This window comes from Neofelis nebulosa, chromosome 17 (assembly GCF_028018385.1).
Source record: "Neofelis nebulosa isolate mNeoNeb1 chromosome 17, mNeoNeb1.pri, whole genome shotgun sequence".
NCBI lineage: Eukaryota > Metazoa > Chordata > Mammalia > Carnivora > Felidae > Neofelis > Neofelis nebulosa.
Window position 1 is genome coordinate 27,092,675 of NC_080798.1, and position 26,845 is coordinate 27,119,519.

The 26,845-nt window shown below is 41.0% G+C and overlaps 1 protein-coding gene and 1 long non-coding RNA gene across 3 annotated transcripts in view; one reads left to right on the top strand and one right to left on the bottom strand.

Annotated features, from left to right (window-relative positions):
• N4BP1 (NEDD4 binding protein 1) overlaps window positions 1-22,740 on the bottom strand; it is a 49,936-nt gene extending 27,196 nt beyond the window's left edge. The window contains exon 1 of one of the 2 annotated variants that reach the window (XM_058708809.1): window positions 22,338-22,740. In XM_058708809.1, the coding sequence (XP_058564792.1) occupies window positions 22,338-22,535 (198 nt within the window). In that variant the 5' untranslated portion in view covers window positions 22,536-22,740. The remainder of the gene's footprint in view (window positions 1-22,337) is intronic. The other variant, XM_058708808.1, reaches the window with a different exon arrangement.
• A 44-nt stretch (window positions 22,741-22,784) lies between these two features.
• LOC131500078 (uncharacterized) lies at window positions 22,785-25,240 on the top strand. The gene is made up of 3 exons (XR_009256160.1): window positions 22,785-22,937; window positions 23,739-23,775; window positions 25,061-25,240. It is a non-coding gene; the product is annotated as an uncharacterized LOC131500078 (long non-coding RNA).
• The last annotated feature ends 1,605 nt before the right edge of the window (window positions 25,241-26,845 follow it).

The window sequence follows — 26,845 nt, forward strand, 5'->3', positions numbered from 1 at the left end:
TCTTGCATTTCCCTTCAAGAGACATATTGAACTTTTTTTTTTTTATTAGAGCACGTGCGCGCACATGTGCACACACATATGGCAGGGAGCCAGAGGGAGAGAATTTTAAGCAGGCTCCAAGCTCAGTGCAGAGTCCAGTGTGGGGCTCCAAATCCACAACCCTGGGATCATGACCTGAACCAAAATCAAGAGTCAGGCACTCAACCAACTGATCTACCTAGGGGCCCCAGATGTTCTTTTCCTTTTTTAATTTTTTTAAATGTTTTATTTTGGGGGGAGGGGGAGAGAAAGAGAAAGAGAAAGAGAAAGAGAAAGAGAAAGAGAAAGAGAAAGAGAAAGGGAAAGAGAAAAGAGGGGGAAGGGCAGAAAGAAAGGGAGACACAAAATCTGAAGCAGGCTCCAGGCTCTGAGTTCAGTCAGCACAGAGCCCAATGTGGGACTGGAACTCATGAACGGTGAGATCATGACCTGCGCTAAAGTCAGACGCTTAGCCGACTGAACCACCTAGGTGGCTCAATTCTTTTTAAAACATTTTGTAGACCTTCCCAGTTAAGCAGTCTGGGCCTGGAGAGTTCTTCTACAAGAATTTTCAAGTCATTAATTTAATTTCCTTAAGAGCTGTTAGGTCCATACAAATTATCTATTTCATGTTGGGTACATTAGGGTAGTTTGTACTTTTTGAGGAATTGACCAATTTCATCTAAGTTGTCAAGTTTATATGTGTAAAGCTGTTGGTTTTCCCTATCTTTTTGATGTCTGCAGGGTCTACAGTTGATACCCTGTTTCATTCCTGATATTAGTAATTTATGTCTTCTCTCTTCAGGGTTGATAAGAGGGTAATTTTATTGATTTTTTTTTTCAAAGAACAAGCTTGTTATTTCCTTGATTTTTCTCTATCGTTCTGTGTTTTCAAATTTGTGGACTTCTACTATGCCTCCTGTTGTTTTGCACTTATTTTGCTCTTCTCTGTCGAGTTCCAAGAGGTGGAAGCCTACTGATTAAGACTTTATTCTTTTCTAAAATAACATGTTATAAATTTCTCTTTCAGGGGGTGCCTGGGTGGCTAGGTTGGTTAAGTGTCCAACTTGGGCTCAGCTCATGATCTCATAGTTTATGGGTTCAAGCCCCACGTCCGGCTCTGCACTCACACTGTGGAGCCTGCTTGGGATTCTCTCTGCCACTCCCCTGTTTGCGCTAATAAACATACTTTAAGAAAAAAAAGTTCTCTTTCAGCTCTACATTAAGCTACATCCCACAAATGCTGATGTGTTGTATATTCACTTTTATTTTCATTTTATTATTTTTTTTAATGTTTATTTATTTTTGAGAGAGAGAGAGAGTGAGACAGAGCAGGAGCAGGGGAGAAGCAGAGAGAGAGGGAGACACAGAATTGGAAGCAGGCTCTAGGCTGAGCTGTCAGCACAGAGCCCGATGTGGGGCTTGAACTCACGAACCGCAATATCATGACTTGAGCCGAAGTCAGACACTTAACCAACGGCCACCCAGGCACCCCAAGTTATTTTATTTTTGAAATTTCTCTTGAAATTATTCAATATCCAAGAGTGTTGTTTAATTTTCAAATATGTGAAGACTTTCTGGTTATCTTTGTTACTGATTTCTATCTAGTTTGATTCCTTTGTAATCAGAGAACACACTTCAAGTTTTTAAAAAATGTTTATTTTTGAGAGCGAGTGAGCGAGCGCATGTGCGTGCGAGAGTGGGGTAGGGGCAGAGTGAGAGGGGGACAGAGGATCCAAAGTGAACTCTGTGCTGACAGCAGGGAGCCCGACGCAGGGCTTGAACCCACGAATTGTGAGATCATAATCTGAGCAGAGTTGGACACTTAACCGACTGTGCAACCCAGGTGCCCCTGACTTCAATTCTTTTAAATTTGTTGAGATTTGTTTTATCGCCTGGGATATGGTCTATCTTGATAGATGTTCTGTGGACACTTGAACATGTATTCTGCTGCTGCTGGGCAGAGTGTTAAAAAAACATCTATTTGAGCCCAGTTGATGATGCTGTTGAGTTTTTCTATATTCTTGATGGTTCTATCAATTGTTGAGAGAGAATGCTGAAGTTTCCAATTATAACTGTGTCCATTTCTTCTGTCAGTTCTCCCAGGTTTTGCTTCACATATATTGCAGCTCCACTGTTAGGAATATACACAGTTAAGCACTCTTATGTCTTCTTGGTGAATGGATCCTCTTATCATTATGTACATATTCCTCTCTGCTCTGAAGGTTTTGTCTGACAGTAATATTACCACTCCAGCTTTGTTCTGATTAGTAACTGCACAGTATGTTTTACCCTCCTTTTTACTTACTTGTATCATTATATATAAAATAACTTTCATGAAGATATCATATAGTTTGGTTATATATTTTTTAAATCCATTCTGACAATCTGACTTTTAATTGGTGTGTTTACACTATTCACATTTCTGTTGTTGTTGTTAAACGTTTGGGACTTTACCTTTTTTAAGTTTATTTATTTTGAGAGAGAGACAGAGACACAAAGAGAATCCTGAACAGGCTCTACACTGTCAGCACAAAGCCTTATGTAGGACTTGATCCCATAAACAGTGATATCATAACTTGAGCCAAAAACCAAGAGTCAGATGCTCAACCGCTACCCAGGGGCCCTGCACAATTCACTTTTAATGGAATTATTGTTGCTTGGATTTAAGTCCACCATTTACTTGTTTTCTGTTTGTTCCCTATTTTTAATTCCTTTTCCCCCAATCTGGCCTTCTTTTGCATTATACAAACATTTTTTAGTATTACAATTTATTGATTGAACATTTTTAATGTTTATTTATTTTGAGAGCAAGCACATGTGAATGGGGGAGGGCCAAAAAGGGAGGGAGAGAAAGAATCCCAACCAGGTTCCTTGCTGTCAGCACAGAGCCTGATGTGGGCCTCGATCTAACAAACTGTGAGATCATGACCTGAGCCAAAATTAAGAGTCAGATGCTTAATGACTGAGCCACTCAGGCACCCCTATTTATTGAAATTTTTTACTGTATCTCTTTATATAGTTTTTAAAGTAGTTATGCTATCAATTATAACATAACTGATCCACTTCAAAGTCAATATTTTATTATTTTGAGAATGTATAAACCTTACCATCTGCACTATTCATGTTTTTTATTTTTTTATATCTTATAATGTTTTGACATCGTAGGAGGACTTTCAGACCTGAATAGAGACTTAATCTCCCGGCGCTAGCTAATTTCTAGCAGTGGTGGACCACTTGCTTGGAGCATGCCTTTCCTTTGCAGACTGTCTGATCCAGTGTTGTGCCCCCATGCCCATCTCCTTATCTAACTCACATACTAAGCCAATTTTTCCTCTACCTTGTATCAAGCCTGGGCCAGGAACCAGACAACTAAGAGCAGACCCTATGTCTGAAAGCCCACTGAAATTATCCAAACAAGCCAATCTTAAACTGTTTATCCTGTCCTGCCTTGCCTTTCTTTCCCCCTTGCTCCTGTTTCTGTCTCCTGACCAAACTCTGATGCTTTACCTGTAGCCCAGTGTGGTGATGTATGCCCCCTTCTCTTGGGAAATGTAAATCATCAAAATCTTCTTTCAGTTGCATTGACTTCTCTGGGCCATCAGTCACTTCCCTAACTTAAAATCCTGCGGGTACAAATTTTAGAATACCACCATCATCCTTTACCCTTGGTCTCTAGTCTCTCTGCCTTCCCTTGTATGTTATAGCTATCTCACAAATTATATGAATATACGTTTGAAATCCCATCAGACAATACTATAAATTGTTTTCAGCCCTATAAATTGTTTTCAATACTATAAACTGTTTTTAACTCATTTTAAAGAACTCAAGAGGAGAAAGTAATCTATTATATTTACCCAGATAGTTATCATTTCTGTCTGAAGAACTTCCTTTACCAATTCTTTTGGTGAGGCTACTGGCAATGATTTCACAACTTTAGTTTTTCTTCAACCAAGAATCTTTATTATGTTTTATTTCACTTTCATTCTCGAAGGATAACTTCACTGGATAGGGAATTTTTGGTTCTTTTTTTCACCACTTGAAAAATAAGGTGCCACTTTTCTGGCCTCTATTGTTTTTTATGAGAAACCTATACTCATTCTAATTGCTGCTACCCTACATGTGTTTTTCTCTAGATGCTTTCATAGTTTTTGTCTTCAGTTTCAGCACTGTGGTTATCATGTCTAGGTGTGAAATTCTTTGAGCTTATTCTGTTTGTGTTCACTGAGCTTCTTAAGTTTTATGTTTAAAATAAAATTTTGGAAGTCTTCTGCCATTGTTTCTCCAAATTTTTTTTTAGTGCCACACTCTTTTGTCTCCTCTCATTCAAATTAGGTAACTTCTGTCTTCTATCTTCAAGTTCACTGACTCTTCTGTCACCTCCATTTTAAAATCAAGCCTATCCAGTGAAATTTTATTTAGGTTATTGTATTTTTCAGCGCTAACCTTTCCAATTTGGTTCTTCTATTTGTATCTTCTATTTCTCTGCTGAATCTGTTTTTTAATTAGTTTTAAAAGTATTTGTGATTGTTGGAGCATTTTTATAATAGATGTTTTAAAGTGTTTGTTAGATAATTCTAACATCTTTGCTATCTTGGCATTGGTGTCTGTGGTCTTTTCTCATGCGAGCTGATATTTTCCTTTCTCATGACAGTTGATATTTTCCTTGTTCTTCACATGCCAAGTAATTTTGTGCTGTATCCATTTTGAATATTATGAGATTCTGAGTCTTATTTAAATCCTATGATGAATGTTGATACTTCTGTTCTAGCAGGTAACTGACCTAGTTAGATTTAGGCTGCAAGCTGTAACCAGTGCTCAGTAAGTTATGATTGTAGCATCAATTCAGTTTGTAAAGTCTTTGCAGTGTTACCTGTATCAGCCCACTTGAGTGCTACCAGAGGCCAGTCAGGGGCCTAGATGGTGGTTTTTCTGTTAGTTCAGTTATCAAAAGTCTTTGTTATGCTGATAAAAAGTAGATCCACATGTGCTGTTTAGGGATTAAACCCAGGAGGTCATCAACAAATTTTATGGAGTCACTTATCTGAGCTCCTCCCTCTCTGCTCCCTCTTCCCTCTTTCTAGTGCTTTCTGGTTCCCTGAGGTTCTTTTTTCAATCCTCCAGTTAGAAAGCTGGGACTGTGATTACCCCCCTTTGCCCTGTAGTTTTGCAGCTGTGCCTAGGTCATCTGAAGGACACAGAAAGTAAAAGTATTAAGGCTGGCTCCATCCTCTTAGGACCACAACACCACCAATTGAAGAGGAAAGTTCTCCCTTAGAACTTTGGTTCCTACCAGCTCCCACTGCCACCATCACTGGATTGTTTGGAAGCTGGTGTGCCTTAGAATGAAAAAAATGGCCTTTGCTTTCTATTAGGCGCTCCCTCTTTTGCCCCTGGAGTCCAAGCTAGCCAGCTTCTCCTACTGCTCTCTCTAGGCCCTGGTGCTTATTTCCATTTGCAGACTGAGCTGCACTGAATTCAGGCTGGGGGACAAAAGACAGGAAAAAATGGCAACCTCACCACCGATTTTGTGGTGCTCCGAGTTATGGTTTTCTTCCTTAGTCTATTTTTTACTTTTCGGCATCCTCATATAGCTACTCCATGCATTCTGTCCAGGTTTTATAACTAATTTAGTAGGAGTGACAGGGTAGAGTACACTTGCTCTATCTTACTCAGAATCAGAACCTCCTTATTGTCTGTTAATATTTAAGTAATGCTGCTTGTTTAGCATAAGTGAGCACATGGCTAAATTCACGAGTCAAATACCGTTTAGACTTCTGCGCAGCCACTGGTTGAGAAAATGTTGATCATACCCACTCAGTGGAATGCCAGCAACTATTAGCCAACCTGGAAAGAGGTTTCTCCAGGCTTCTAGAACAAATATCCTCTCAAACAAGGGCTAACTCCTGAATTGATCCAAGGTAAAGCCCACCTATCAACAACAAATCCTGCCCACACATAAGGCCTCCAACTGGTTTTTCAGATTCCATATGAAACAAAAAAACACCCACATCAGGATAAAATCTCAAATATGAAAGAAACCAATAAAGTAGAACATAAAATAGAGGAAAACTGGAGGAAACTAGATAACGCAGGGTAGGAAAGAAAACTTCAACAAAATTTTAATTAGTGGTTTCAAAAAGATATGAGATGATAATGAATTCATGTAACAGGAATCAAGATGCTAAAAAAGGAGACAAATAATCAAAATAAGGGTACTAGTAAATTAAGGATATCATGACCAAATTAAAAGTCAACAGAAGAAGTGAAAGACAAAGTGGAAGAAATCTCTTCAAAAGTACCACAAATCAAGGAAGTGAAAACTGTGAGGGAAAAGAAACTTTAAGGGTCCATCCAGGATATCAGAAATCCAAATAAATGACATTCCAAAAAAACCAGAATGGCATTTAATAAAGAAACAACAAAAAATAACTTCTTGGAGCTAAAATACACAAGACCTTATGTATAATTAGTGAAAAGATTACATCAAATCTTGTTTGGGAACTAAAGCACACAGATCCCACCTTGAAGGGTCCACAGAATATCCAAGCATGATTACTTTTTCTGAACAGTTTATTTATCTATTTAGAGAGATTGGGGGGCGGGGAGACAGTGGGAGAGGGAGAGAGAGAGAATCCCAAGCAGGTTCCATGTGGTCAGCACAGAGCCCAACACAGGGCTTGACTTCATGAACTGTGAGATCATAACCTGAACCAAAATTGAGAGTCGGATGCTCAACCAACTAAGCCACCAAGGCTCCTCAAGCATGATTACTTTTTAAAGGCCCATTAAGAAAAAAATCCTGGGGGCAGGATGAGAACAGGGCATGTATAAAAGAATGACAATCAAAATGTGAGAAATTCTCAACAGGAAATCTGGATGACTGGGGGGAAAAGGATAGCAGTGCATTCAAATTATAAGGGAAAATGATTTTCAATCTATAATTCTGTACCATCCACATTAAAGACATTTCTAGACATGCTAAAAGCTGAGAAAATTAGTCCCATGTATTGCTTTCTTAAAAAATATTTGAAGATGAAGGCTACCAGAAATAAGGGAGATGAAGTAATTAGTAAATTCAATCCAAGACTGGCAAATAGAAGTCCAAAGACTATAGTTGTGCAGCAAACAAACTGAGAAACTAGCTGAGTGAAGGAAAAGTGGCTCAAGTGGCGTTCTCCCAGAAAAGGAGGCTCAATGAAGAGCAGATATAAAGGAGTATTTGTATAATATCAGGGATGTATTTATTTCACAAGTAGATGAAAAACAGGGCAGATAAATTACAGGAAAAATTATAAGCTGTATCAGAAGGAAAACATAATGTAATACAGTACTGGGCTTTGCAGTAATATTTACATAAGTCATAATTATATGAACGCCATTTCTTGGTTTAGCTAAAAACAAGATGATTATATTGGTGTCTTAGTCCATTCAGGCTGCTATAACAAAATACCAGACTGGGTGGCTTAGAAACAACAGAAATTTATTTCTCACAGTTCTGGAGGCTAGGAGTCTAAGATCAGAGTGCCAGTGTGGTCCCGTGAGGGCTCTCTTCTAGGGTGCAGACTCCTTGTATTTTCACGTGGTGTAAGAAGCAAAGGAGTTCTCTTGGGCCTCTTTTACAAGGGCATTAATGTCATCATGAGGGCTCTGCCTTCACGACCTAATCATCTCCCAAAGGCTCCACCTCCTAATACCATTATATTGGGCACTGGGATTTCACTACCCAAATTTTGATAGAACACAAATATTCAGACCATAGCAAATGGGAAAATGGGGGTAGTTTCAGCTCATCTATCTTAAAGAAAGTGAACAGTGTCTAAAATAAGAAATAGCAGTATTTTATAATTATTTACATAACCATCAAAACAAACAGCTAAAACAGTAAAAAGTAATTGCTTTTAGGAAGTTGGGAAGGGACAGAAGCAAGGGACTGCTATTCTTTCTTATAAAAACCCTCAGTACTTCTTGATTTTTTGTTTTAATCATGTGCATGTATTATTTTGGTATACTCCTTACTTCCTAATTTTAATAAAAAATTTTAAAGTAGATGCATACCATCCTGTGATGCCATTAGTGAGAGCTTTGGTCCTAATTTTTATTTTTTAAATGTTTATGTATTTTTGAGAAAGAGAGAGGGTGTGCACAAGCCACGGAAGGGCAGATAGAGAGGGGGACAGAAGATCCAAAGTGGGCTCTGTGCTGACGGCAGAGAACCTGACGCGGGGCTGGAACTCATGAAATGCAAGATCCTGCATGTCCTGAAGCCAAAGTCTGACGCTTAACAGACTGAGCCCCCCAGGTGCCCTGGCCCTAATTTGTAGCTTGATTCTTTTCTGACATATAAGAATGTTAGCAGTTATGAAATATTATGAGTGATTTATCTTTGAAACAAACATTTCCCATTATTTCTGTTACTTTTCTGGAGTGGTATAATCTGCAAGAAGAGCTATAACTAATTAACTGTATGATATAGGATGTTCTCAAACCTATGCAACTAAAAAATTTAAATTAAACTGGATGCTGAGACAGACAGGTAGCTGCAAGACTAGTGATAATCCTGATTTCAATTTTTTATTTTTTTTATGAAATTTATTGTCAAATTGGTTTCCATACAACACCCAGTGCTCACATCCCAAAAAATGCCCTCCCACCCCCCACTGATTTCAATTTTTTAAAACAGACTTTATTTTTTCAAGCAGTTATAGGTTCACAGCAAAATTGAGACGGTAGAGATTTCCAATATGTAATTTGTTTAATGATAATCATAAAAGCCCATATGTTTTTATAAACTTAATTTTATACATTTGAACCTACACAAAATAAAATTGTGAACCTGATGTGTTATTTACAAACAAATCAATATACTTTTTCATTGCTTACACAATCGTTTCACAGCAAGCGATATACTCAGGGATACATCCAGATATTATTTGGATTACTATTTTTCAGAGAAAAAAAAATCAAGTAAAAATTGGATCTTCTGAGATCATAGAGGGCCTCAGGAGCGTTCTTGTGGCTTTCAGTTTGTAAGCACCAGGAAGACTGGCAGAGAAATGCCCAATACAAGCAGAGCTGACATTATCCCCCAAGTAACTAAAACTACTATTGCAAGACTAACTGCACTGTTTTGGGGGAGAATTGTACTAACAGGCACAAAACTTCACAAGCACAAAACTTTGTGCATGTGTGTACTCCCAAAAGAAATAAATAATTATCCCCTGAGATCCAGACTCATTTTTTTCATTAATAATTTACTCTTGTGAATTACTAAGTAGCAACAATTGATTTTTATTTTCAAGTTCAGAAGTGAACAATGAAGTATACAAGTGTACAGTATTACTACATTCTAGATGTCTGGCCATCAGTTGCACTGATAAGCATCTGTGGACCCAAATACCCATCCTTTGCATTTGGCTGTATTCGGTATTGGAACATTTAAATGTTAATCAAAAACTGTCTCTCCTATCCTGCAATGTTCATATTCTGTTTTACTTTATTCAGGCTTTTCAGGGAAAAAAGGGGTGGGGGAAGCATATAATACATACAATAATAACTTCCCTTTCATATAGCAAAATGCTTTCTATTATTCTACCTTCTAGAAACTCAGCTCTTCTCAACTCTACTGTAACGTTTCAAGAATCCACACAGAAGCTCCTGGCAACCTGTGCCATTGAGAACGTAGATTAAAAAACAAACAAAAAAAAAACACAGAAAAGATCAAAGTAGCTATTCAAGAGTCCGCAGGTTTGGGGAAAGGTTTCTCGACACCACAGTTCACCACCTACTATCTCTTATTACAGGCACACATGTAAGGGGCTTTGTCAGCTTGTCTCCTGGTCACATATGGTTTGAAGCAGCTGATTCAAAGTGTAGAAGGAATAACATACCTGTAGAGCACGTAACAGCAAATGACAACTGACAGCACAGGTGCAAAAACAAATTTAAGGAAGACATAATGGCTAAAAGCCACAGCAACTCAAGATCAGCTAGGATGAGCACGGCTCTAGCACATTCTGGCAGCTGCCAGGAGCATAACTGCACCCTGGCACAGCATAACAGAAGATACTCAAGTGGACCACAAATCATGGAAGAAAAAGAAACCATACAGGCAAGGAAGCTCTTGATCCATTATAGAGAGATTTCCAAAACGGTTCAGACTAGTAGTTCTCATCTCTAGTTGCATACTTCTGGATTCTAAAGATTTCTTATATTTAGGAGACTCTTGAATAAATGGTGCTGTATATCATCTCTAAGAGAAAAGAAAGTAGGAGTAATATGATTTTTAGACAATGATACTTGAGTCCTACAGACTATGTATAAGTTAGAAACACCTTACAAGCCTTAGAAAAAACAAGCTTTCTTTTTAAAGCATTTTAAATATTTATTTATTTTTGAGAGAGAGAGAGAGAGAGAGAGAGAGAGAGAGAGAGAGAGAGAATGAATCTGAAACAGGCTCCAAGCTGTCAGCAGAGCCTGACATGGGGCCCAAACCCACAGACCATGAGATCATGACCTGAGCCAAAGTTGGACACTTAACCGACTGAGCCACCCAGGCACCCCGAAAAAACAAGCGTTTTTAATATCATCAATCTACAAATCTGTAATAAGTCCATTTAGGTCTCTATCTGGCTATCTATAGTAACAATATTGCTATAAAATTATTAATAACCATATTAACCATTTTCCCAATGCACTTCTAACATCTGCTTTTTGTTCCATCTTTCTCTTCAATCTCATTTCTAAAATGTCTACCAAGTTCTTTCCCAGGAGGGGTGCCCTAACAACCCCGAAGGGAAGGACTTCCTGCACACTCACTCTGAGTATACTTCTGGAAACAGGACCAGAGGCCACACTCAGTCTCTACCCTAGACTTCATCCCCATTACACCTGTAAATCTCTGAAATTCTACAGCTTCCAAACTTTCAGCATTCCTGATGAATTTATTCTTCATTCTTACCCAAATAATGTCTTCAGGTCCCAAAACTTCATTTCTGTCACTCTTCTCACTCTCAGTAAAAGAAATTATTTCATCAGAGCTCAAAGGCCAACATTTGTGAAGCCCTTCAACTGCTTCTCCTTTTTCATCTAAAAAATTCTACCTTTCATGAATTCATTCTCCTTCCTTCTGTTTCAAAGCTATGCCCCTTTCCTAGGTCTTCATTCATCACTCCCTTTTTACTCATCCCTGCCCACCTACAAACCTGTGTTGGTTTCCCTGACCCCACAGAACACTTCCTGTAGCCCCACTGCCTATGCTTGGGACTGCTTCATCTCTGTCTTCATCTTCACACTTTTTTGAAAAAAGTAGCTTAAACTCCATTTCACTGCCAACCCCTTGAAATCTGGATTCTGCTCCCATTCAAACTGAAATCATTTTCTCAAATGCCAAAAATAACAATTAATGTCAAATGCAAAGGGCCCTTCTCTGCAATCTCCTACTAGGAATCTCTGTAGCACCGTATCATTGACCAGCTTCTCCTTGACAAGTTATTTCCTCTCCAAGCTTTGAAGATACCACTAGCTGTCTACTTCTTATCTTTCACTACTTCCCTAAATCCTTTGCTATCTCCTACTGCACCTTAAATGTATGCCTTCCCCAAGGTTCCATCCTGGTACACTCCCCTCAATTATACTCACACACTCTTTAGGTTCCAACCGTAACTTTTACATCTATGGTGATAATTCCAAATTTCCATCTCTAGCCCTTAATACTGGAAAGGCTGCAGACAATCCATCCCCTCCTGGGCACTTCTACTGGACTATCCCACAAGTGTCTCAAACTTAATTATCTGAATCAGAGCCCACAGCTCTCCTCCACTTGTCTTTGGTCCAAGGTCCCTTGAAATTGAAACACAGTTGCCTAGATTCAAAACGTTCTTTTCTTCTCATCACATGCAATTTTTGACAAATCTTGTCTCATATGAATATTACTGCAACCAACTCTAAACCCTTCTTTCTGTTGCCAGTCTTACTTATCACACTACACTCCTTAGGACACCCTCTATCACATAACACCCCAGTGACGTGTGAAAGCACACCGGTTTCACTTCCTTACTCAAAAACTTTCTAAAGGTCCTCACTGCGTACAACTAATCATTCAAGATCCTCATAACCATATCCAAAGTCCTCTGTAGCTTGGATTTTGGTACATTTTCTAATTTTTGCAGCCTAATTTAACATTTCCTTCCTTACACTCATCCAAAAATCACATTCCAAAAATGGGGTGGGGGAGATGTTAATGTTTCCTACACACAACAGTTATCTCATTATTTGAACTACATCATTTATCACAATTCTACTAGACGGTGCGGGGACTGGCCTTGGTTATTTAACATAGCAGTTCTCAACCAGGGATGATTTTGCTCTTCCTGGGGGCACTGGCAATGTCAGGAGACATTCTGGTTTTTAGAACTGATGGGGTGCTCCTGGCATCTTGGGGGCAGAGGTCAGGGATGCTGCTAAACATCCTACAATGCAGAGTACAACCCCCCACAACAAAATATTCTCTGCCCAAAATACCAATAGTGCCACTGTTGAGAAACCCAGATCTAATCAATAAATGTCAAAACAAATACACGTTCAAACAAATTACGAAGTTTGAGAACACAGGTTGACATCCAGCCTAGTATCAACGATGTGGGTAACACTGTAAGAGAAAAGTGGCCAAAATGACCAAAAGCGGGGGTAAGGTTCCATTTTAATAGTCTGCATAATGTTAAGAAAAGTTTTAAATACTTAAAAAAAAAATGCTTATTTACTTATTTTGAGAGAGAGAGAGCACGCACGCCAGCCAGCATGGGAGAGGCAGAGAGAAAATCGCAAGCAGGCTCTGAGCCATCAGTGCAGAGCCTGACGTGGGACTCGCAGAAATCAAGAGTCAGATGCTGAACTGATTGAGCCACCAAGCACCCAGTTTAAATACTTCTAAATAAGGCAAAAAGGATGGCCTTTTAATCATAATGGAGCACTCTCTTTGGCCCTCCCAAAGAGTATTTAATCTTCTGGGAAATTCACCTTTGTCTGGCACATTATTCATTATTCATTAAGGCCCGAACCAGGATGTTACATGTTAAAATGTAGATTTTTGTGGTCTACCAGAGATGTCAATTACCTTCATTTGGTAGAAAAAATGTGATTATACTATTCTGAAACATACAAGCCAATCTGTATCTAATCAAACAATTTTACTCCACTATTCTGTTTTTAATGTAGATAAATACTCAGATCTTCAAATGCTCTCTGAACCAGTTTTACATTCCTGCTGGTTCCTTCATTCATGAGTTACCTGTCTGAAAGTCACATTTATAGTTGTTTTGTTTGTTTGTTTGTTTGTTTTGTTAATTTACACTTTGCCAGCTTATAGGACCCATGGAGATATCCAAGTGGACTCACCTGCTTGGAGCCGTGAGTGGCTCAAAAAGAGGACCACATAAGTTGTGTAAAACCAACCATGTCTCATTTTGGGTTCCAGCATGAATCCCAAGCAGGAAGAGAATTTTACCAGTGGTATTTCTTTGTTCTTTAGTCTTCTGATTTTGTTTTTGCTTTACAGTTCTGGGCCACATGTCCCTTTTTACACCTGCACCAGTGGGTACACACTACCAGGTCAGTTTCAACTATACCCTTAGTATATATTTACCTAGACTACAGGAATCTGATTTTACACTGTGACCATGTGGTGATCTGTCAGTAGATAATAGATCTATTTTCTGTTGGATGAGGCTAGAAAAAAATCTGGTTTTAGTCTTCTGTTTTTCTGTTTGTGTCAGTACACGTCTCTGAACCACTGAAAGAACAGCCTTTTTGAAATCTGGACCAGTTTTGTGTTTTTGGATTACTTTTGACCTGTAGCTAAGATTACAGAACATAACTGAAAGCTCTCTGAATGTTTGTATCTAGAAAATGAAAAAAGCCTTTATTTCTCATGGTGTGAGTGTGAAATATATTCCTACCTCCAGGGGTAGATAATTAGATTTTAAAGTTTCTTTTTTTAGTTTATTTATTTTGAGAGAGAGAAAGAGTGCATGTGTGCAAGGGGAGGGGCAGAGAGAGGGGAAGAGAATCCCAAGTAGGCTCTGTGCTGTCAGGGCAGAGCCCTATGCAGAGCTCGAACTCATGAATCATGAGATCATGACCTGAGCCCAGATCAAGCAAGAGTCGGGAATTTAACCAACCCACCTAGGCACCCCTAGATGAAAAAGTTTCTTAAAGAACCTCTGTTCTAATTATAGAGAATTATAATTATAGAGAATAACAAACTTTTACATAAATCTGTATTCCTAGAATTCCAAGAATGTAATAAAAATAATCCTTAGGTCAGTTTGATTTGATAATTTTAATGCTAACTTAAAAACAAGTGTCCCTTTCCTATTTCATCAGTGTAGTGTACAATGCATGCATATGTTTTTTAAAAATAAGATTTTTTTTCTATGAAGAGACACATCTGAACTTCCTAAACTTTGCTGGTCAGATAAGGTAATATTACTAATGATTAGTCATATTTATGATTATGAAAAATACAAGCTTACATATTCAACTTGTAATATCAGAAGTTATATGCTGTTCAGCTGTCAGATTAAGCATAATTTCCAATAGCCTTAGTTAACTTTAAGACTTTGATTGAACTAATAGTAAATGGTTAACTAAGGGATACTCCTTAGATACATCATTAATTTCCAAATGAGTCAGACACCAAGTGCAGTTTAAACACATACACATATAGGCTTTCTAATATAACCAAGATGTCATTATGGCACCCAACAAAATGAACAGAAATTCCTTAGTATCACTAATTCTCAATCTATGTTTAATGTCCCCTTCCAGTTGTTCTGTTCTAATTATCCTGATTTTTTACCATAATTATAAAAATGTTTTACCTTGTCTAGTATTTCGCTTGTATAGAATCATACAATATATATACTCTTATGGAAGTCTTCTTTCAGCATATCTTTGAGATTCATCCATGGTAGTACATGTATCAATTATGTGTTCTTTTCTATTGCTGTGCAGTACACCACTCTGAAAGCATTTTACCCATAAACTATCACTGGGGTTTCCCGAAGATCCCTGGGCAATCAGTCACAAAGATTTGTCTTTTATTTTCTAACAAGAAGGATGCTAAAATTAGCTCACTTCTTTGGGGGTACTGTATATCTTAAGTAGTTTAACACCATTAAGTTGTGTCAAATCATGATCTCAAGGTTTGTGAGATCCAGCCCCGCATCAGGCTCTGTGCTGACAAGACAATGCAGAGCCTGCTTGGGACTCTCTCTCCCCCTCTCTGCCCCCTCCCCACTTGTGCTTTCTCTCATCTCTCACAATAAATAAACTTAAAAATAAAAAAGTAAACCTTGGAAGTTATTTAAGATTACAAAGGACACAACAAAAATTATAGAAACTCAGGAAATAAGGTAAAAGAATGGCTGCATATTTTTTCATTGTCATACCAGAGAATTGTTTAGGAGACCCAATCAAGGATTATTTCACATCTAGGGCAGTGATGTCCAATATAACTTTTAGACAAAATGAAGAAATGTTCTGTAACTGCACTGTCCATGCTGGTAGACACTAGATATATGTGGCCAACAAGTACCTGAAATGCAACTGAGGAAGTGAATATTTAATTTCATTGAACTTTGACTAATCTAAACAGCCACATGTGGTAGTGGCTACATTCTGGACAATGTAAACCCGGCTTCCAAACTATTTTTGTACAGCCTGTAGGGTGAGAATTGTTTTCATCTTCAAAAAGGTTGTAAAAAAGGCAAAAAAAAAAAAAAAAGAAAAGTATAAGACAGATTCCCTGTATAGTCCACAAGGTCTAAAATATTTACTATGTATCTCCTTATTCATCAACTAAAGCAAATTACTAATTCTCTCAGCACTAAGACTGAACAAAACACCTTCTCTAAGTTGAACCTCTTAAAATAACAAATACAAATAATTCAGTTTCTTTAAACAAAGAAGTTTCCTTCGTTGTTTCCAAATAACATAACTTATTTTTTAAAAAACAGTTCTTTAATCAATTACTGTAAGGATTCCCCTCCCCCATAATTTTGTTTTTCAAATGCAAGCCTGCATACTTTATGCAATTATACATTAATTTAGTAAAAAGCCAACACAGAACATGATGTTGTCCTTGATTTAATTAAAACCCTACAATACTACTGGTAGAGAGGGAAGAGGAAACTACGGTCATAAGCAGTCACTTTGACCCCAGTATAACCAGTGTGAGTATCCCTTATTTCGACATTCTGGTATAACCCCAAAATATTAACCATAAAAAGAAACTGAACAAACCACCGTTTCTTAAGATGATTTTCACAACCATAGTGAAAAACACCATTTAAAAAAAATCATTCTAGGAAATGCAAAGAGGCCACCAACCTCTCCTTTCTGGTAAAATCAAAACAAAAACTCCAAGTCACTACCCAGTATTATTACATCTACAAATTATTTCCTCCATGAACAAATCTGTTCAAGAATTCATTCATGAAACCAGGTACCAATCTCTCTTAACAGAAAAGGAAATGAAACCATACAGTGTCCATTTTAACCCTATGAGTCAATGTAGGAAGTAATAGGCCACTTCTACTGGATTTCCATTTTCTTTACCCTTTCTCTTCTCTTATGCTACAAATACATTAAGTTAAAACTCAAAGTTGGATAAAGGATAATCACCAACTTTTCATATGACACTCTTACCCCTTCTTTTTCTCTCCCTCATAAATTAAAATGGGTCAGATGTTAGTCTACCTTAGCATAGTTTCTTGGGTGTACTGTAATTTCAATGTATAAGATTTATCAGTCCTCCAAATTATTCTTCTTAGAAGTCCATCAGATTGGTGTTCTGGCAACGGCTTGTGGTGGCCACTAACTGCTATGAGGTAATGCCTGAAATACCACCAACTGATGGGCAGTTGTGGTTAGCAAATTTGCCACCCTAAATGTTCATGGAGAAACTGTATAAGTAGCCATGCCATTGTCTGCATTACTCTTCTTTTGTTTATTAACCTCCAGGACAGGCTCCTGAATCAACCAACTAACTTTAGCACTCAAATCCCTGCTATGGACCTTGCTGACTGCATCAATGTATTATCTCCCGATGCTTCACACTTCCATCCCCTTTATCTTCTCACTTTTCCAAGCTGAAGGGAATACTTCTACTTCATACACAGACCACTGAGGCGCTTCTTGGTTTCTCGGAATTCCTCCGTATCCAAGATTCTGATCTCTGCAATTCCTCCCTAATGACAATTCCTCCCTAATGACAACTTTTAAAATTTTCCAATACTCCCTGAACTTGCCCTATTTACATGATTCCATGAGTCTAGGAGAGGATAGGGCCTAAGGTCTTATTCCTTACACTGTTCACACAGTTCATTATGCCCCTTCTACCTTCACCTGCCAGAACCTCTCTGGCTGGCAGTTCACTAAAAGTAGAAGGTAAGTCTTGTATTATGTCTGGATTGTCGTAGCTAATGCTGACCATTCAGAAACATTTCGGGGGTCCTATCCTGCCTTGTTCAATTACACCTTAGATTACTTTAGTGCTTGGTGTGTTGGCTTCACCAACACCCAGAGTGGGGAAATCATCACCTGCTGGAGAATTCCTGGACCAAGTGATACTATAAATTCAGGCCATCTAACTTTCCCTGACTCTTACTTCAGTTCCAATCCTTTTTTGTTCTTTTCCAATGCACTTCCAAAAATTCTGCTGCGTCCACCCTAACATACACCACTGTCTTCAAGCTCTCACCCTCCCTCTCGAGGCAGGAATTGGTATTCTACTTTACTGAGACAATTATTAAAGGCCATTAAGGTGTTCAACTACCCTCTTCCCCAAATTGGGGGGGGGGGGGGAGTGGACAAAGCGTATCTTCACTCATCCCGTCTCTTGTATCTAAACAAGAGGTCCTAAAAAACTGAATTTGGTCCACTGACATGTTTTGTTTAGCACACATGGTTGCCTTTTAAAAAGAATATATTAATGCAAGATTTTTATTGAGATATAATTCACAGCATGCATGGTTTTTAAAACATAAATTAGTTGCCTCATAAAAAACCAAAACAGATTTCACATTATAAAACCCAGACCCATGGCTTTTCTTGGATAATGAGCTCAGACATCATTGGGCCCATACTATGTTAAGTGGCTAATACTAAGCACTGGAAGTTACCCTCTCCCACAGGGTACAAGCACCTTATTCACCAGTTCCTCCCTACCAACCAGCCACTTCCATGTACAGTCTCCCAGCCTGGACTCAGGGAGCATGGAATTTGTAGCTCCTAGAGCTAAAGGAATGTTCTAATTTCTCACTTTCTGGGCTGAGATCTCTTTGGCCTCCATTGCCTGACTCCAAGGATCTCACCAGGCATTGCATCCTTGATCTGTGAATGAGGCAGCATCTAGTCAGTACTTCCACTATCTCTCTGAAATTCAGTCCTCAGCCTTCTTTGATTCTGTAACTCCTGCCACCACTTACCTCAATCCCGTCCTGTTGGGCCCCTGCGTACAATGACCTCTACTGGGTTTTGTCTCTTTCAGACAATCTGGCCCTACTGGTAATATCACATTGCTACAAAAGTTGCTAACCACCCCCAATCTGTCCTTGTATCATCACAAACCAGCAATGGACCACACTGAGGAGAACAAACCTGGGGGTATAAACACTCTCAGTGAAGACATTTCTTAGAAATGTAAATCTGATGGCATCACTCATGTTCTCACAACCCTTCCAGAAGTCTCTACTACCAGCCTGCTTGGTAAAATCTATGTTCTTCAACAGTTCCCCAAGTGCCTTGTGACTTGGCCCCTTTCCACCTCTGCCCATCTCCCTCCAATTGCCTCCTACACTTGGGAAATCAGTGATAAACTGGCACTATTTCATATCCCTGTGATTTTATACATGCTCTTCCCTCTGGAAAACTCTTGTTCATCCTTTACACACAATTTAGCAGAGCAACCCTTTCTCTCCTGTATTACTGTTAACACCTGGCACATACTTCAATAGTTAACATGTATCATACTATACTATTTGTTTCCATGTTTGTGTCCCCTACTAGGCTGTGAATTACTTGAGGTCTAGAGGCAACTGTTACTGTACTTCTTGGCACATAAGTTTTCTTCAAATGTTGGCTACCTGGCCTCACCAACAGGTCAAACTTTATCCACCATCCTTCCTAACATCGAGGCTTAAAACCTCTCTCTTAATCCCTACATACACTCAGTTGCCAAATCCCAGGGAAAACTTTTGTCACCCATCCATGTCCAGCTTGAAACAAAGTCTCTTCCACAAGTGGGTCTTCCTGCCTCCAAGTAGAGTTTCAGACAAGTCCTTCTCTCAAAAATCCTCACTGACTCTAAGGCCCAGTGCCTTAACCTGGCATTTGGGTCCCTTGAGGCTCTGACACTTCCTACCAAGACACTCCACATGTTTTGGGGCTTCTAGCCTTTGCTCACAATTACCTCCATCTGGGAATCTTGATGATGCTTCAAAGCCCAGCTCAGGTGCTGCTTCTGCCAACAAATTTTTCCTCTCACAAAAGTGGCCACTTTTACAGAGGATGTGCCTTTTTTTTTTTTTTTTAACCTCCCAGGATGTTGTCAGTTTCTACCTGTAGCCCCTTTCTCTCTAGCCAATAGACCCCTAACTAACTAAACCTCATTTTCTCCCCTACTCTCACATGAGCTAAATGTAGTGATTTAACATTTTAAAATATTTATTTTTGAGAGAGAGAGTACACATGCAGGAAGAGGCAGAGAGAAGGGGGAGAGAGAATCCCAAACAGGCTCCAGGCCCAGCATGGAACCCAATGTGGGGCTCAATCTCACGACCATGAAATTGTGACCTGTGCAGAAACTGAGAGTCGGTCGCTTAACCAACTGAGCCACCCATGAGCCCCATGATTTAACATTTTAAAAGCAGGAAAACAAAGTAACCTGCCTGAAGAGACCCAGAATAGTTGTCCTCATCTTAATCAGAAGCTCTACCAGCTAGTTAAAAAAAATTCTTATTTACTCTTAATCTTCCTGGGGCACCTGGCTAGCTCAGCCAGTAGAGCCTCCTAGACTTTTCGATTTCTGCTCAGGTCATGATCTCAGAGTAGTGGGATCAAGTCCCTTGTCAGGCTCTGCGCTTAGTGTGGAGCCTGCTTAAGATTCTTTCTCCCTCTGCCCCTCTCCCCTGCTTGCACTCTCTCTTTAAAAAAAAAAAAAAAAAAAAAATCTTCCTTCCCCCAAACCTTCTCCTCCACAACTTAAAATATTGATGTTGAAGTCTGCTTTCCTATTCTTAAGTTAATGGTTTCCTCTTACTCAAAAGAATGTAACTGTGGCATTCATCTCTTACCCATGAGTCTCAAGGGAAAAGAAAAAGAATTTCTTACAAGTGGGAGGATTGGATTATGAGTAACACACCTAGCAAACATAAAATGGGTGGGTGACACCTACTACCGAGATACTGTAAGACACACCTTTTCCAAATAGCTTATCCTAAACTGTGTCGCAGGACAGGCAACAGAACTGGAGTTGGGAGGGTCTAGCATAACATGCCAGGTTTTTCTGTACAGCAAAATAAGTACTTTCTACACTTGGGGTGAGTCTTGAGTAAAGCTGAACTGGGAGCAGGTGAAGCACACAGTAAAAGCAGTGAGACTAGTCAGACAACAGTAGTGGTTTAAGCTTGAGGGTTGCTATGGCAGAGAATTGGGAAAATAAGGTGGGACTGGATTAGTAAATGTTTTGTAAATCTCCAGGAGTTTGGAGTGAATGAGATAGGCAACAGGAGGCCCTAGCAGGTCCCAGGGCAAGAAAAGGATTTTTCCTGGACAGTTCAGTCTAACGCAAGGAGGGAGGGGGGAGGAGGGACTGGAGTGAGGGCAATGAAGTAAGGGAGGAGCACATACCTAGAATGAAGGTCTTAATAGCAGCAAAGGCAATGAAGAGGAATGAGTGCATGTAAGAGATTTCACAGAAGCATTAATAAGACTTAGTTATGTCACACCTTTTAGCCCTGGGGAGTGTGAAGAAATTTGGCAGCTGGGAGAAAAACAAGAGGGGACTCAGAAGTTAAAAATTACAAGTTAGGAAAAAAATTAAGCACAGGAAAGCAAACTTGATTCAACATCTAGAATGTAGTAAGTTATGCTATGGAGGAAGATCACACAGTTAAGTGTCCCCTCTCCTCCAAAGATATTAAAAACAAAAAGCATTTAGGCGCTTTTTTTTTTTTTTTTTTTAAATCTAAGAGGGAGTCAGGAGTCACAGCAGATCCAATTCTGAGAGCACTGCGAAATTCCTGAAGTAGGATGCCAGAAAAAGGATCATTTTGTTCCCAGCCAGAGGGCTCATCATTTGGGAGACAGGTAGCAAGAACAAGGGCCCTAAGTCTGAATCCTGGCTCCCGCACCTACTGGACAGAAAGACCTGGAGAGATTCGGATACGTGAGAAGGGGGGTTGCGCTTTGCTAGTTTCCTGGCTCGGGGAGGAAGGGGAGTAGTTGAAGGTGTTGCGTAGGTATAAGTCTGAAGTGCTGATTTTGAGAGAAGGTGAGTCACCACTTGCAGAGTTTCAGTTTCTCCAGCTGTTAATTTAGAGAGAGGAAGATAATAAAATCTACCTCACTGGATTTTTTAAGGGCTGCATTAGGTAATCCTTATGAAGTGTTCAGCTTATGCTCGTCCTACGACCTATAACCATTAAATGTGTTCCTCAATACAAGAAACTATACTTTTTAACACTATTATTAAATATCCCTATCTCTTCTTGATATTCTGCGTATTTTACTACTATTATAGTTTTGTCAGATTCTCAAAAGGGGTTGAAATCCCAAAAAGTTCAGAACCCCTGTACTGGAGGCCTGGGAAGAGAGAGGTGGCTGAAGTGGTGGACAAGGAGGCTGCGGGCCTAGCTACCAGGCCCTGCGCGCACCATCCCGAGGGCCGGGGGGCGGATAACAACAGGCAACATTCGCAGCGCGCTCACTCCGGGCCAGCCACTGCGCTCTGCGCTTTGCAATAACACCTATTCCAAACCTCGCGACAGCCCTCCGAGAGAGGTACTTTCGCCCTCGCCACTTTACAAATGGGGAAACTGAGGCGCTCCGGGATTGAACCGCTAGCCCAAGGTCACATGGATCGAGAGCTGAGAACGCGGGTCCATGGACTCTGGAGACTGTGCTCTTAACCACGGCGCTTCGCTGCGTACCCACACGGAGCAGGGAGAAAAGGGGTGGGGGCGCCCAGGGAGCCCGGCCGAGACGAGGCCCCAGGGGCTGGGCCGCGGAAGGAGGGCGGGGGCGGCAGCGGGACTCACCTTGGCGCTGTGCACCGCCTCCTGCGCCCCGCGGAGCTGCAGCCAGATGCGCGCGGGCAGCGGTTCCTCGGCCCCGAGCGCGCCAAGCACCGCCAGGCTCACGCCGAACAGGCCCTCGATGCGGCCGCGGCTCCGCTCCAGCAGCGCCGCCTTCTCCGCGGGCGCCGTGAATTCGTCCAGCACCGCCCGGGCCGCCATGGCGGGCGCGGCCTCCCGCGGCGGCGCCGGGGGCCGGCGGCGGCGACGCCCCCTCAGCGTGCTGCCGCTACACCCGAGCCAGTCAGGCGGCGTCGGCCCTTGCGGCCGCCTCGCCCCCGCCCGCGGCCCGCCGCCTGCCCGCGGGCCAAGCTACACCATACCGACACAGCCGCCGCAGCTTGGCTACTGCGGGTAGTGAACCCCTCCGCCCCTTCGCCACCGCCGCCGCGGGCCGGGCCCCGCTGCCGCGCATGCGCCCTGCCCACCTCCGTCATTGATGGTCGCCGCCCCCCAGTAGAGGGAGGGAAGGCGGAGGCGACGGAACTCTACGTCACGCAGGGTCGCCATGATTATTGAGGGCAGAGCGACGGCTGCGGAGAAGGGCATGGGCGGCCTTCTTTGGTGAGGCCCAACGCTTTCGGGGACTAGGTGAATAGTGAATCTTTGGTTTGATAGATGGGGAAATTGAGGCTCTGAACTAGTTGTTGGTATTGAATCAGTGTCACAAGGGATTTGGTTTGTCTTTAGACATCTTGAACCCCAAACTAAGGCTCTAGCAATTGAGTTTTCAAGCTTCTCAGTAATTAATAGGCAGATGGTTTTCCTTCTTTTAGCTTCCTTCCTCCCTCCCTTCCTTCCTTTTTTCTTTTCTTCCTTTCTTCCATCCTTCCTTCCTTCCTTTCTTCCTTCATCCTTCTCCGCATTTGTCCCACCCGCCCTTCTTTCTATCTTAATCTTCCTACCCATCTTCTCTCTTCCTTTACATTGCCTTCCATCTTTTCTTTCCTATTTATTGTTCTTTCAGTAAAAATGGTAACAATAAAAAGTATGGAGAATTGAAGAACAAAGAAATGATTTTAAAATTTCAGGAGAGTGATTTCTTCTGGGAGTGAAGGAGGAGAGTGTGTTATAGTAGAGGGGATTAGGGGTTCATCCATTTTACTGTGGGACTTGAACAAACACCCCTAACCCCTCTCCAGCTCTGTTTTCTCATATCATCAGGGGTTGCGCTCAGTTATCTTCAAAGGCTTTTCCAGATCTTACATTCTCTGAGTCCATAAAAACAGATTGTGTAAGATAAAACTTTGGTTTCCTTGCTCTGGGCTAGATGTCCTGAATATAGTAGATAGATAAGGGTCATGGGAATATTACTTAACTTCTCTGTGTCTTAATTCCTTATCTGTGAAATGTGGACAACAATAGTATCTCGTTGTGAAAATTACTACAGTACATGGACATGGTAAGTGATCACTAAGTATTAGCTATTACTATTGATAAATTATTAACACATTTAAGGTTCCATTTTCATGGAAAAGCTTTGTATGGATTATACAGCCATGTTGAACCTGTGGGCCTGGGAGCCCCCTCCATCTTTGTAGATTTCCCCTTGAGAAAGAAGGGGATCTAAAGATGTTACTGTTGGAAATGCCAAAGGTGAATGGCCTTGGTAAGAGGGATTACCCAAGGTAAAACCTCTTAGGGATCCAGGCTGCTGGGGTTTTCCATCTGTCTCAGAAATTTAGGCAGGTGTGGTTCCCTGGTGCCCTGATAAGAGATGACTCAGCACAGGGAAGAGAACCACTAGGCTCACAGACCAACAACTTCCTTCTTTCCTGGGCTTTTCCCTTGGTGTCTACACAACCTGCAGCCTGCCTGCATCAGGTAGGTGACCTGAGATTGGCTGAGGCAGATCAGGTGGTGAGGATGGCCTTGCTGATGGACTGCACCCAGAGCTAGAGTCAACACGTGTTATTTCCTGTCTTTTTGTTGCACTCACCTTAAATGGAATTGCTATTGTTCATTGATTGGACAAGGCTTTCCCCAGGGTTGTTCCTGTTTGCTCCCAGTGACTTCCTGGCCAGTGATTCTTAATTGCTTAATTATAAGTGGTGAGGAGAGGCTGCCTGGAGAAGCACACAAAGCTCCTTTTCCTCCCCCAACAAAAACTCGTCCTACACTAGCAAAAGTAGTGCACAAGCACACAACCATAAAAGAAAGCTAGGCCATTATACTGTGTTCATAAGTCACTGGATTGGTGTATTACCAGAGATACAGCTGTTGGGTTTTTCCCCCTGTTTAAAAGACTTGCCAGTTCATATCTGGTCAGCATTTCCCTTTAGGGAACTCTCAAGGTTTCCTGAGTGTAGGGAACTAGGAGAGAGGGAGAGAGAGAAATCCCCTTTTTAAGAAACTCCCTTGCTTCCTGCAATTTCTGAACCACAACTTTCCTCAGTTGATCAGCCTTGCCTATCTTGGCTAGTCTGACCAGCTCAGGACAATTGATGCCAAGGATGAGACCTTTATGGAGTCTATATTCTGAACACTTTACCTATTGTTTTTCTTTAATATCCATAACAATCCCATGAATCCCTCAATAAGTGATTGAGGGAATCACTTATTTCCCCTTCACCTATTTTCTTGGAGGTGGGGGGGGGGGTGAATTCCTACTCTATTCCCTCCCCAGCAGGGCCAAGCATGTAGGAACACATCCAGCTTCCATCTAATTCTCCCTTACTCTTCCCCAGGGCAGGAGGAGGACTTATCTGATGCCACAGACCAGTGGCTTTCAGAGAGGGTACACATAATTGTCTGCTGTCTGCCGTCTGCGGTTGCTCACTGTGTCAGTGACTGGGTAAAGTGTTTCCACTTCAGCCACATCCTCCAGTCCAGCTTTGTCAGTAATAAAGATGACATTTTGATCTCTACCTGTCTGACGCCTGCTTTTATTTCTCAGTTCTGAATGCAGGAGGGGCAGAAAGTAATTATTGACCTTCTAAAATGCCACCGGTGGTTGCTATTATTATCACTCCTATTTTAAATTTTTTTTTAAAGTTTATTTATTTTTGAGACAGAGAGAGACAGAGCATGAACAGGGGAGGGTCAGAGAGAGAGGGAGACACAGAATCTGAAGCAGGCTCCAGGCTCTGAGCTGCCAGCACAGAGCCCAACGCGGGGCTCGAACTCACGGACCGTGAGATCATGACCTGAGCCGAAGTCGGACGCTTAACCGACTGAGCCATCCAGGCGCCCCTATCACTCCTTTTTTAAAAGTGAGGACATAGAAGCAAGGTAGAAATCTCAAAATGTTTCACAGAGCTGGTAAGTGAGGTGGTGGGAATAAGAATTTGAATCCAGGCAGTCTGACTCTGTGCTGGGGTGCTCATACGTGCTATGCCATAATGACAACAAGCCTTTATCTGCAACCAACACCCGTTTCTGCCCTCCTGCAAAAGTAAGCAAGGGGAGATGATATGTTCTCATGACCAACCTCCTAATGCTTAGGTCCTACTTGCCTTGGGCTGCTTTCAAAAACAGACTTGCATATGTAATGTTGCTTAGCATAGCCAACCAGCCAACTAGCCAACCAAGCTGATGCTCAAAATGCCCTCCAACTGGAGGTCTCTGGGTGGTGAGTCTTCCTGGGTTGGTTGGTTGGTTGGTTATTTATTTATTTATTTATTTATTTATTTATTTATTTATTTATGGTATAATGACATCTAGGGCTACAGAGTAAGAAACAGGAATACAATTGTGTTTCAGACACACGCATTTTAATATATTTTCAAACTGAACAGTTTTTCCTCTCCTTCATCAGTAGTCCAAACTACCATCATCTCTGCCTTTGACAGCTGTTGGGGTGTCCCCCACATTCTTCCTGACCTCTCTTCAAATTTCAGGAGCTACAACTGCTATAAGGTTGGGAGAAATTATTTACAAATATCGATGCTGCAGCCAGAGTAATATTCTCAAATTGCAAATTTCATCAGTCAATCTCTTAAGATCCCTCAAGAGCTTCCCCTTAGGCTCAGAATAAAATTCAAACTCCATATTATAGGTTTCAGGCTTTGTAAGATCTGTCTCCTGCTTACTCCACCTCTACTCCACTCTCCACTTAGCCTAACAGACACTGCCTCAGGGCATTTGCACAAGGATGTTTTCCCCTCCAGCTTTCTTTTCAGTTAGTTAACTCCTGCTCTTCCATCAGATCTTAGCTCAAGATCCACTTGTTCAAGAATTCATTCACTAGCTTTTCTGGTGGGTCAAATCCTCTTGTCACAAGCTCTTGAGGGCACTGTGGCTCTTTTGCTCATAACACTGGGATCAGTTTTACATATGCTTGTGTGATTTTTTTTTTTTTTTGAGAGAGGGCACAAATGAGTGAGGGGGAGAGAAAGAGAGAGAGGGAGAGAATCCCACAAGAGGCAGAGAGAGAGAGAGAGAAGCGGGGCTCACCCAGGGCTCACGTTTTACCAAAGTGAGGCTTGAGTTCATCCGATGTGAGACTCGAACTCAGGAACTGTCAGATGCTT